This window comes from Lathyrus oleraceus, chromosome 3, assembly GCF_024323335.1.
Source record: "Lathyrus oleraceus cultivar Zhongwan6 chromosome 3, CAAS_Psat_ZW6_1.0, whole genome shotgun sequence".
In the NCBI taxonomy this organism is placed as follows: domain Eukaryota; kingdom Viridiplantae; phylum Streptophyta; class Magnoliopsida; order Fabales; family Fabaceae; genus Lathyrus; species Lathyrus oleraceus.
The window spans coordinates 147,996,294-148,009,631 of record NC_066581.1 but is presented as its reverse complement, the minus strand read 5'-3'; the positions used below and the strand labels follow the sequence as shown (position 1 = coordinate 148,009,631).

Genomic DNA, 13,338 nt, shown 5'->3' with positions numbered 1-13,338 from the left:
AGTTGCTTCTCCAAGTCTCTGATCTTCTTCTGATAACTGGCTTCTGCTCTCTGCAGCCTCAGACATTCCCTATGCTCCGCATCTAACATAGACTCCATCTCCTCATATGACCTCTTCTTACTCCTCAGTCTGCTAGCATCTTCTCCTTGCACTTCCCTGAGTTGATGGGCCAAGTGCAGCTTATCAGCTTTGGCTTTGTACAGCTCCATATGGGTGTCTTGCTCCTTCTCTCTCAGACGACGACTCTCCATCAGGGCTTGCTTATAGTGCTCAGCAGGTACACTATCAGCGAGAACCAAGGGTGGTTGCTCTTGCAACGGCTCCATCCTATCATAGGGTAACAACAAAGTTTCCACTCTCTTCTTGACCCAATCAGTGTAATCAGGCATGGCTATGGCAAATTTCTTCCCTAAGACGGATCCGTCTCTGACACCAATAGACTTCCAAGCTCTCCCAATCTGCTCCAACCTAACAAGGTCATCCTTCTTCTCAAAGTACACACTCTCGGCTATCTCAGCTTCACGTGGTCTTCTACTCATAACAAAACCTAACTGGCGAAGAGAAAGAACTGGATTATAATTTATACAACCCTTGGTCCCCACGAGTGGCACATTCCGGAATTCTCCACAGCTCATAATAACATTCTTCACATTCATCCGGTAAGATTGCCATCTGATGTCATAAGATGTGAGTGACATGACCCTCTGAGTCCACTTAAGAGTGCTCTGGGTATCTACAAATGGTCCACTAGCTGGCAGAAGAGACACGAACCATCTGAGCAAAAGTGGGAGACAACACCTGATAGCCCCACCCTTACCATGCCTACTGTGAATAGCATAGTAAGTGTCAGCCAATAGAGTAGGAACTGGATTTCCTCCAATGAAAATACTGACTGCAGCATAGTCAACAAAATTCGGCATACTCGGAAACAAGACGATCCCATAGATCATGACGGCCAACTGAGCATGAAAGGCTTCCCAACTTCCCTTCTCTGCTTCTTCTCTAGCTACCCTCAACAGAAATTTCAAAGGCAATCCTACAACATCCCCACTGGACTTCCAACTATCACTGACTTCCTTGATACCCAAGTGGAGAGCTCTGGCAATCAATCTAAAGTCAACCTCCTTTGGGACGTCTAAGAAGGGAGTCTGGTGCTGAATAGGGATACTCAACAGGATAGAATACTCCTCGAGAGTAGGTGCTAACTGGTAATCTTGGAAAGTGAAGCATCTGAGCTCTGGATCATAAAACTGAAGTAATGTCTGCAGAGGCACTGGATCCACTACTGTCTTCAATACTGTCAAGATATCTCCGTACCGCCCAACAAAACTCTTCAGTCGATCGTCTGTCACGAGGCTACCCAACTCAAATAGCGGAGTCAACGGCTCACGGTGGAAACTGTAGGAACAGGTCTTTCGCTTTGGCTCTGGGACTGTTGCCATCTCTATCAGTGAACAAGCTCTGGAATGTACCTGAGAAATGATATGCATGCAGGGATTAGTTTTTTTTTCTTTTTTTTTTTTTTCTTTTGATTTTTTTTTTTTATATATATTTTTTCAATGCGTTTCTTTTGAAAAATAAATATGCTATGATGCAAATGGTGCAAACATGGCTGGCTGGTTGTGCAATCTCTGATCACTAGGTCGAAGCTTCAGTCAAAATCAGAACATAAATCCCACTTAAGGTCAACCGAAAACTGTTGTCTGAACTAGAGTCACCAACAGAACCAAGTCACCAACAGAACCGAGTCACCAACGGTACCTGTAATAATGATCATTCCCTCCCCACTCACGGGTGTAGTCTAGGCCAGGGTAAGGTCGAGAGAAACGCAGCATAAATAACCTTTCGCAGAATACTGTCATATACACACCCGAAGTATGTAACGACAGCATCCCACCAGGGTCTGAACTGCTCGTGATATCAATGTTCCGCTAAGTGGCGCCATACCACCCGCTTCCCATGAATCACTCTATTCCTAGGTATCCTAGATTGCACTCATGGTCTGGGTATTGGACCTTTTACCTCAACTGACTCTTCCCCCCCACACAGAGAGAAACAAACAACCAGCCAGGTGAACAGATGAATAAATGCAAACATTAATGCAAACATAAATGCAAACAATAGACAAATGAATGCAACCAGTAAATAATGAATGCAATAAATAAACACAGCATAAAGCAACCAAAACCCTAACCTAAAGAGCGCTAGGAGAGACTCGCTCAGGGAAGATGGACCAGCATAGGTCAACTTCTCTATGTCCCCAGCAGAGTCGCCAGCTGTCGCATCGCGCGAAAAACCGGCGGGAAAACAAGAACAACAGAGCCGCCACCGTGCGTTATTTATCCCAAAAGAGGGAAAGGAAACGCTCGAAGTAAACCTGGGAAAGAACATGGTCTCGCGACCAAAGAGAATGGGTTCGGGAGTCGGTTATGCGGAGGGAAGGTATTAGCACCCCTACGCATCCGTAGTACTCTACGGGATCCACGCACAAAAGGAAAGAAAAATGGTTGCTATAACACTGCTCACACTCACACACACTGGCTGAAAGAGACAAAAGAGACTGACTGAAACTGAACTCGGCAGGATGTCGCATCCTGGGCCTACTTAGTCTATCAGGCATAAACATCAGAGTCGAAGTAGTTCGGACTGGGGAAACGACACATGCTCGCTAGGATGTCGCATCCTATGCATACGTATCTTCTCGGACGAGAGAAGAATCAGAGCATTCGTAGCTCGGCTAACACGCGCACAAACAAAACAAGACACAGGCAAAGGCAAACGTGGAGCCCGACTGCCAATCACTGGACTTATGTCAGCATCCGAACCAAAACACACACAAGAAGGCAAACGTGGAGCCTGAATGCCAATAGTTGGGCTTACATCAGCATCCGAACCTAAACACACCCACACTGGAACCCAAATGCCACTCGATGGACTTACATCGGCTTCCAAGCACACGACAACACAACAGGTTAATAGGGAGTCGGGGACTCGAGCCTATAACTGTCAAGCACACACTCAAACAGACAGACAACAAATTGCTAGGGAGTCAGGCACTCGAGCCTAGCAACTGTCAAACAACACACACAAAAAAGAAAAAGGGCGCCCGGAGAGATCAGCTCAATCTCCTGCCTACATACTTCATCTGGTATGAAGATCAGGGCGATGTAGTTCCCCTACGGAGGGACAAAGGTTCTAGCCTAACCAGATAACAGAGGGAGACACAACTCTAGGGAGACTACGACTCGAGCCTAGACGTTGTCATGCAAAATCAACCCTAAGTTAAGGTTTCTAGCTAAATGGCACAAGGGCCAACCTATCCTAAGTATGGCTCACACAGGAAGCAAGCCACACACACACTTAACTCGCACAGGGAGCAAGCCAAGTAAAACCTACTTGCACAGGAAGCAAGTCTAAACTAATCCTAACTTGCACAGGAAGCAAGTCAAACTATCCTAAAAGCACAGATAGCACACGCTATACACAAACAAGTGGCTCAAACAAGGGTTAGGTTTTAGTCAAGGGGTCATATCAACCTCGACAAACAAACCTCTGGAACTGGGTGAATGTTGCTCTTAACCTTGCCATTGAGGGGCTAAGGTGAAGCAGATGAAAGGATGAAGTGAGGATGAGACCTCACAGCTCTTATCCCTGGCCTGGGAGAGCTCGAGACAAGAATGTGTGGGTTCAGAAAGTGGGAACCCTTCTACACATTAAAACTGACTCAACTGTACAGTTGTACAAGATCTTGGGTTTGTATCTGCAATGCATCAACACAGTGGTGTGAGCAAGGCAGATGACACACTGAATAGTGGGGGATAGATTGCATATCCCTACCTTCCACCAATTGCCTCTTCACTTAGGAGGACTTTGACTCTATGCAAGGACAAAAGTAAACAATCACAAACCTTGCCTCTTAAGGAGGACTTCAGACAGTTGCCTGGCCAAGTAACAGGCCAGGTCTTCCAGACTACATGAAGTAAAAAAGACATACCTCAATGCAAATTGCTTATACAAGCAAAGCAAAGCAAAAAGTTCACAAGGAACTAAGCAACTAAAGCACCTGAAACAGTCAAGCAGAGGTTAGTATGCAACTTCAATCAAAACAAACAGAAACAGACAACAACAGTCCATTAAAGGCACGTGGATGTGCAAGGCACAAGGCTTTAGGGCATGTGAGCCAAGCCACCTACAAAACAAAGAGGTTAGACAATGATACTTGAGCAAGCTCAATCAAATTAATTGGTCTCAACGGCCATTTGATGGTCAACCTGAACACACAAACTCAAAGGTGAGTAGCAGGACCACTAGGGCAAGCCTAGGGTCAAAAGTGAATGATAAAGTCAAAACAGCAAAGGATAAGCATCCAAAATCATGTTCAAACCATTAAGAAACAAAACCAATTGGGTTCACATTCATATCAATCATCATCATCATTTCATGAACCATTTAGGTCAAAGTATAGCAAACAGAAGCTCATAGAAGTCAACAGCAAGACTTAACTCAAAAGCAATCTAAACATTTTCCAAAAATCACCAAATAAATCATGATCAAACCCAACACATAGCATGGTGAGCATGTCAAATTTCATCCCATTTAGACAAGTGGAAGGCAGTCAATGAAAATCAGAAAGTCAAAGCCAATTTGAACATGCTCAAAGAAGTCAACCAAACATGCATCAACTTAGAAAAATCATAAGTCAAGAATGGTGTATGATGAATGAATGGGATCAAAACCATGGTGAAGATGAGGATGTCTAGTTATCTCATGTAAAATTTCATGTCCATCTAATGAAGTATGAGAATTTCACAAATGAAATGGGAGCATGTGTCACACAAGGGCAACACTTGACTAGGCAGAGAAGGAAAATCTCAAACAAATGGAAAATAGTTCAATTAAATCCAAGAAAAATCACAAGTAAACTAGACATACAAGAGTAGGCTCATGCAAAATTTGGGGTCATTTGGATGTAAGGAAGTATGTGAACAAAAATTGTGAAAGTGTATGTTATCCATGTAGCAACAAATGTAACACATGTCTTCAAAAAATCATAACTCTCAATCCACAAATGATAAATGCACAAACTTTATATGGAAATGAAGGTCAATGTGTCTAGTTTCACCACAAAAAATTTCAAGCTCATTGGATACAACATGACAATTTCACAAAAGGAATGGCTCCATGTATCATTTTAGCATACATGTTGGGAAATCATTTATCATTTAAAATCCAGCCACTGAAAAATTAATTAAAATTCACAATAAAATGAAGGACACATTCATGAGTTTAATGCAAAAAGTCCCACAATTTTTGGAGTTAAAATGAATTTAAAATGAATTGTTGAAGTTGGATGGATAATTGAACAAAGTATGACACACATAGCATGGCAAATGGTCAACAATGAGTCAACGGATGGCAGAAGTGTAATTCTGGGCTCATTAATCAAAACTACTGCGTTTTGGCAAGGCAAATAAAATGTTCCTATTGGCTCCCAGCCAATGGAACAGTAACACGGCCAACAAGTTGAAAATTCTGAGTTTCACATGAACCCTTAGGGTTTACAACAGCCATGGCAAGCTTCATGCACATTTAAATCAACATCCAAACAAGTTCAAACATCAACCACACAAAAGCATGGCAGTTGGGCAATGTTCACTCATCGAGCAATCAACAGCATACCACATGGTCTCATGGATTTTTAGGACAAATGATCAAAGAGTTTCAAAACTGCAGCAAGGTCTTAGCATGGCATCATGTATTCATCAATCATCCAAACAAAATTCAATCAGCACACAATCATCATGGTAATGACAGCATGTTCATGCAATAACAGCAAACGTGACTTTGGAAACAAACTAAGGTTTTAAAATAACAGCAGCATGTATGTGCATCAAGTTCATCATATAACATTTAAACAGCAACAACCAAACATGACAAGCACAATTCAATGGATTTTTCTGAACATAATCAAAACAGTAGCAGGGCATTAACATTCATCATCCATCATGAACAAAAACGCATCCATCCATTAGCAATCACACAACGGCCATGCAACACTATCTTCATGCAATTTTAACCAACAATAAAATAAACATTAACCATGAGAAATTCTGGACAGGGTAAGTTTAGACAGCATGGTTTCAACATCAATATTTCTTCATTCAATCCAAATTCAAATGGCATGGATCAACACAGCATGGTAGTAACAAGGTAACAATGTTCATGCAGCAACATTATAAACAACAAAACATCACAAACATGAGGGATTCGAGTTCTTACTTGGTTGTGAAGGAAACCAAGATGCAGTGTTTGTTCTGATGTTGCAGCCTGAAATAAACCTTCCTTATGCTTTAGAGTGGAGGGTTCTTGAAGTCTTTTGGCTCAGGTTTTGACAGAAGAATGCAAGGCAAGGCTTGGTGCTTTTCAGTTTTGACAGGTTTTGCAAGTGAGGGCAAGGTTTGTTATGTTGGTTTTGAGCTACAAAACAAGTGTGTATGTTGCTCTTACAGTTTTTGATGACAGGGAAAAAATGCAAAAATGGCCAAGGCAAGGTAAATGGTTCTGCTATGTGATGTTTACAAACATTGTGTTTTGGTCATGGGAGATCCAATGCAAAATGACCAGCAGTGTGTGTTCTTTAGAATGACAGTCCCCAATCAATTTGCCTTGGCCCAAAGTAGTTTTTGTGTCATGCTTGTTGATTAAGTTATGCTGGATTGTTGGTTATGTTTTGAAGTTTTTGACAGGATCCTTGGAATGCAAACAGCAGGTTGTTTTGAGGAATGGCCAAGTTTTTTTTTAGTGTAGTGTTGTGATAGGTTTATGGAAAAGAAATGCCAAGGGTTTTTTGGTGAATGGTTTTGCGATGCAAAACAAAAGCTCAGGCAGCTTTTTGTTTTGGACAGGTTTTTCTGGACAGAAAAATGCCAAGCCAGGTCAGGGTATGGTTGGCCAAAGAGTGAAGATGATTGTCTATGGTCTTGTGGTTGCTGTGGACATTGGACAGAAAAACGCAAGAATGCCAAGAGCCCGGCAAGGTTGAGAATGAGGGAGTGAGTGTGAAAAAATTTAGAGGAAAGTGAGGGCAAGGTCTATTATGTGCTGGCTGTTAGCAGGTGATTTGTTGCATTTTTTACAGAAAAGTGAGGGCAAGGTCCATGTCATTGTGGTTTTGGGCTGCTGTACGGTGGTATGGAATGCAGATTAGCAGGGTCAGGTTTTGGCTTAGGTGCTTTTGTTTATGGCAGAAGAAAACAAGGTGAGGGCAGGGTTCTCTTGAGAAGCAAATGCCAAAGTTTTTTCCTCCTTCTGCTGCAGTGCTGTGTCAGACCCTCTTTTAGAGGAATGGCCAAGTTAAGTGGTTGCCAATGCTGTGTTGCTATATGTCTTCTGTTACTTTTGATTTTGGCCCAAGAAATGGTTTTTGTGTGATGCCCCTTGCTGCTACCCGTTTCGTGACAGGAAGTACCCATACCATAGGCTGTTGAGTGCTGCTGTTGCTGTCCTTTTGTTGACAGAAAATCCTCTTGCCAAAACCTGCTGTTGGCTGTGGTTTTAATGCTAAGTCAAAATGAATGAAGTCTCTTTGGCTTTTTGCTGTAACATGTTACTCATGACAGGAAAAAAAAGAGGGAAAGCCATGCTGTTACTGTCTGGTTTTGACAGAAAAACCTGGGCAACAATCTGCAATGTGATGGTACAAGTATGGTTGCAAGAGGTATGGTTCATGAATTGGACATGTCTTTTTGCCAAAATTCAAGTGAGCAAGCATGGCTATGTGTACTTGTAGGTTGTTTGGCTGCATAATGAGGTCTCAACATGACAGAAAAATGATCAAGAATGCTGCACAATGTGTGTCCTCTTGAGGTACAAGGCAAGGCATGGACCAGTATGGTGCAAGTATGGTTAAATGGTACTTTTCTTACAATTCAAGCAACCAAGCAATATTCACATGTGCTGCATATTTTGACTTTGCAAACACCTTCTAAATGACATTTATGAGCTGTTCCCATTGGCCAAATGTTGAAAAAATGTTTGAGTCAAAAAGTCAACTCTTGGTCAAACTTACATTTAAATGAAAAAGGTCAAAATTTGCCATTTTGATTGGTGAAGTTTTAGGTCATGAAATTTATATTTTTGGAAAGAGGATGAAAAATGTGATTTGTAGGAAAAAACCCCACCAAATTTGGCCAAACGGTTTGGGAGATATGGCCCTTTGAAGTTCAAGATTTTCTGAAATCGATTCGATCATAACTTGCCAACCACACATGGGAATTGAGAGTTCTAGGACTTTTTGGAAATGGGAGAACAAGATCTTCAACTTTCATGTTGGGCAAAAATTCATTTGAGGCTTGTATCATGATGTAAGTTTGAGGGTCAAAACTTTCCATTTATGGCAGTTTTCAATTACAGGCCCAGTTTCTATTTTGGGAAATTCATGATCTGGCTTCAAATTCTTCCATGATGGTGTTTGGCATGATGTATGATGACTATTTGGACATGAATGAACCCTCACAAACCAATTCCAATCATCAAATCACCGATTAAATGGACAGTTGACCAACAGTTGACTTTTAGGGTTTCTGAATGATTGCGCATTGACTGATGACTTCCAAACCCTAATTCCTTGAGAATTTGACTTCAAATGATGTCCCAGGTTGTTTGAACTCTTGATTATTGACCATGGTGCCCAAATTCCACAAGAATGACCACCATCCATTGCTTTGACTGACAGTTGACTTTTTTAGGGTTTTGACTGTCTGTATGTAAACTGATGACCTCTGAGCCTTCAAACCTTGACATGAACACTTCAAATAGACCTCCAAGTTATGTGAATTTGTTGGACAAACCCCAAGGCCTTGATTCAATGAGAAATTCCTTTGACCTAATTCCTTGACTGTCTTGCACTTGAAGCAACTGAAGCAATGCAAATGTTATGCAATGGGCCATGATATGCTATGACCTAATATGAAAATGTATGCATAATGATAGGTGCAAATTTGAGGTGCTACAACAACCACTCATTCCCACACCCTTACTTCTTGTTGATTCTTTAATATATATCCCCCATTATTTCTTCTTTCCCTCTCCAATTGACTTACTAATATTGGTCCTTCTGAACCGGGCCTCAGTATCTTTATCCACAATATTAAGTTTTAGTTTATCTACCATGTTTTTCAATCATTTCCTACTAACAACACTAGCTTTCCCTTTAAAAACATGTGATACAAGTGTAGTCAATTTCAAATCTTTAATTGTCTTCTCCTGAATAATTGTCTCATTTGAAATATTATTGCCACTACTTTCTTACTTACCTTTATTTCCATTTCTGAATTTAACAAGGCTAGTAACATCATCACCCAATCTTTGTCTATATCATTGTCATTTATTACCAACTTGTCCTCTTTCTCTTTGACATTAATAACACAATCATTATATATTTTCGATATCTCCTTATTTTTCAGAGTAATAAATCTTAATCTATTTAATGTCGTTGCCTCATTAACTCTTGTCGGAGCACTGATTCTCCATCTATTAGTCATCCTTCGTCCTTTTAGATTTTCTGTACTACCCTATAAGGATATTATTTCCACTAAAAGCATAATTTCCCCATACACCTCATTCACCTTTATAAACGCATCCTTGTTCTTGATTCATTATTGTCTCCCTTATATTTAAAGATGGCTTTATCATGACACTCTTCCTTATAGTGGCCAAATTTTCCATACTTGACGCACAACAAAATTAAACCTTCATATTCATCATTGTACTTCCTCCCTTTGATGGTGAACATTGCTAGGAGTTGTTTTGAGATATTGACTTCAACACATAATCTTGCATACTTCCCACGCTTTTGCTGGAACATGTTATTATCAACTTTCACAGTTCATCCCAACAAAGAATAAAACCTTTGCATCATAGTATTGAATAGGCAATCCAAGGATACAAATCTAAACAACCACATTCTCAATAATATCACTTGTTGGATAAAAGTTAGGACTTAATTCCTACATTGTTAGATATTGATCATATATTTACCAAGGGCCCTCAGATAGATCCACATTCTTATCATCTTTATGCATACACCTTTCCTAACCCTTATATGTTTCAAATGTGTTTCCAACGTCTTGTAACTAAATATGTGTCCCAACAACTTCACAATAATTCCTCTCCTCCATGCCCGATAAATTCATCTATCTTCAGATTCAGAGAAAACAAACGACCGACATTTATATTCTATTATACAACATTTCTCCATTTTCATCCCTTCATCACATCCATATTCTCTACTTCCGTATCTTTTTCATGATATTAGTCTCCTTCTTCCTTGTTAACACTTTGCCCTAACACCATATTTTTATATGATTTTCCTCCATTGTTTTCTCCCGTAGTATATAAGTAAGCATAATTCTTTGGAAAAGATGAGGATTCAGACCACACATACTTTTCATCATTAACGCTTTTGATACTTTGCTTTTGAAGATCTCATTCATCTTTTGATTTTTCGAAGTTCTCACTCGATAGCTCAATTATTTACTAATGCGAATGTCAAATTATGAATTTTTAAACCGAAAAAATATCTAATCATGAATGAAATGAAATAATTTTTATTTTATTTATTTTTGAAAGAATAATTATTTTTATAATAATTGTTAGAAAAGGAAGAGGGAAAGGTAGTGGAAAGAATAATAAGCTAATTACAAAACTCAGACAACACAATTTTCAGAGCTAGAAGAATATTCGGAAGAAAAAGAATATCAAAACCACCGCTTGTACTTCCGCGACGTTTCTCTCGTCACGTCCACCGCTGTTTATCTTTCCAATCGATCTTCCATTTCCAATGGCAACCCCTGCCACCACTACCGCCGCCACCACTATCACCGAGGAAATCCCTCTCGAAACCCTAGACCCCACCTCCCCCAATCCCCACCCAGATTCAATCTCCAACGACAAAGACGAGAACGACAAGAAATCCAAAGAAACACTGGCTGAAACCGACACCGACGCTCCACTTTCCGATGTTCAAAAGAAGATGCGTCGCGCAGAGCGATTCGGTATTTCCGTCCAGTTGTCCGAGAAAGAGAAGCGCAATTCACGAGCCGAAAGGTATATAATCTTGAAATTTCAACGTTTCGTCTTCCACCGACATTTATTGTTTTCTTTTGAACAAAATAACTGAATTTAGGGTTTGTTTTGATTGCAGGTTTGGTACTGCTTCTGTATTACAGGGACCTGAGGGATCAAAAGCGGAAGATCTGAAAAGGAAGGCTAGGGCAGAGAGGTATTCAGTTTTCCCCCTTCTAAACCTAAACCCTAATTCATGACTATTTTAATTTGAAATTCTAGGGAACACGGTTACTTATTCTGATTCTTTACAGGTTTGGGATTCCTACTCCTGCTACTGCTGCTGATGAGGATGCAAAGAAGAAAGCTCGCCTTGCTAGGTTTGCACCTGGTTCTAAGATTGATCCTGCTGAGGAAGATAAAAAGAAAGCAAGAGCACTTAGGTGTGTGTTTTTGTCATATTTTGTTTCTCCTGTTTCATATAAACTGTCCTATCCTATGTCCTTCCCCATATTATCAAATCTTATAAGAATTGAATTTGATTGGTATCTTGTTATGTTATTGTTCTAGGTTTTCAAAGTCGTCATCAACCCCTTTGTCTCAAGTCAATGCTGAGGCGTACATTGAGCCTGTAAGAACCTTTGGTGACTTCCAATACTTTTCGTTTATATAAAGATTGTTTTTGTTTGACACTTATGTTTGTTCTGTGGTTCAAACTATATGGCCCTTTGGTGATTTTCAATACTTTTTGTTTATTTAAAGATGAAAAAATTAATTTTTGTTTGTTTGACATTTATGTTTGTTCTGTTCTTCATACTATAAGGCTGCTATTACGGGTAATGCTGGAGGAGGGACCTGATTTATCAGCCTGCTTCTTTTATTGTAGGTTTTTTTTTTCTTCTTGTAAGTCTTCTGCTCTTTCCTGTTACTCTTTGCTTTTGTAAATTACACATACGTTTAATTTTGACCTGATTTATGATTGTGATATAGTTTTTTATACGCCTTTTTTTCTTGAAATTTTCTGCAGTTATAGTTTTTAGCACTTCAATATTCAGAGTGGCTTCCGCACACAGTATCTACTTTATGAACTATTAACTCCCAGATGCATCTACCTTCCTCCAAGCCGTGGATAGATTCAAGTGCTCGAGGTAGCCTGCTTTTGTTTCGTCACAACATTGACTCTATGTGATATCTTTGGTAATTATTGGCCGTCTTCATAGTGTTACTTATCTTAAAATCAGCAAAGGTTTTAATATTAGAATCTACAGCCTTAAAAATTTAGATAAATGAATGTTTTTTTATAGGAACTTATCTGTTTATAGTTTTCTTTTGCTAGTGAAATGCTCATTGTCATTGTGCCAAAAGGTACTGCCAGATTGGTTTTACCGGTCCAATGTAACACTGATCCAGAATTTGGTAATTTTGGCTTAGGTTTTGTTGTTTGATGTGTCTTTGAAGGGCGATAAATAACTGTGGAAGTAGGCCCTTCTATTATAGAATAGCATGCATAATACAAGATGAACTTTTTTCTGGTTAGTGCATGACATGTATTTTGGGGAGAGGTGCGGGTAAAGTTAGATTTCTTCATCTTCTATGAGTAGTAACGCTCACTCAGGTATTCTTCCTCAATATTTCTTGGCCTAGATTCTCGCTGATAAAATTTAAAGGGAGAGTGCGAATATGGAACTACTGATAATGGCTGCATTTGTACTTTTGCATCTAAAATTGCTTTCCTCAATCCTTTGTTGTTCTGAGTTTTTTGTTGCTGTGTTTATGCCCACTATTTCACTTCTATGGTTGTATCATGTTTGAATCATATGAAAAAAAGTGATCACGGCACATTACATGAATCTGAAGCATGCCCTTTGAAAAGGGGTCAATGTACTATGTGGCTGAATCTTGATGCTTTTTTATGTAGGTGGTTAAACTTGTTTTTTTTAATTAAGGCTGTAGCTTCTAATTTCTATTACCTTTGCTGTTATTTTAAAGATAAGTGAACGCTTAGAAGTTTTATATCCGAAGTTGCCAAAATATAAAATTGTATATCTGTAGTGCTGGATGTGGAGAAAACTCTGTAATTTTTGTGCTTTAAATAGTACCTTGTAATCTATTTTGTATGATGGACCAAAGCTTGGAATATAGTATCATGTTTCTGGGGTTGACATTTTCGCTTGGCAGTACTAATGAATGGAAGGACCATTATTTCTTGCAATTTAGCTGGCACTATTTTTGACTTACACCTAAACATGCTATGGTATTCTTTGGCATAGTTGT

The 13,338-nt window shown here is 39.6% G+C and overlaps 1 protein-coding gene across 2 annotated transcripts; it reads left to right on the top strand.

Annotated features, from left to right (window-relative positions):
- Positions 1-10,679: 10,679 nt before the first annotated feature.
- Positions 10,680-13,228, top strand: LOC127125888 (protein MODIFIER OF SNC1 11). 2 transcript variants are annotated; one of them, XM_051054743.1, is made up of 6 exons: positions 10,680-11,106; positions 11,204-11,281; positions 11,379-11,507; positions 11,635-11,695; positions 11,888-11,946; positions 12,092-13,228. In XM_051054743.1, exons 1-5 carry the CDS (start codon positions 10,841-10,843, stop codon positions 11,921-11,923), a joined length of 570 nt encoding a protein of 189 aa, XP_050910700.1. In that variant the 5' UTR covers positions 10,680-10,840; the 3' UTR covers positions 11,924-11,946; positions 12,092-13,228. The 2 variants fall into 2 exon arrangements, with proteins under 2 accessions (XP_050910700.1, XP_050910699.1); XM_051054742.1 differs by having other exon boundaries at positions 10,681-11,106; positions 11,888-11,967.
- Positions 13,229-13,338: the final 110 nt, after the last annotated feature.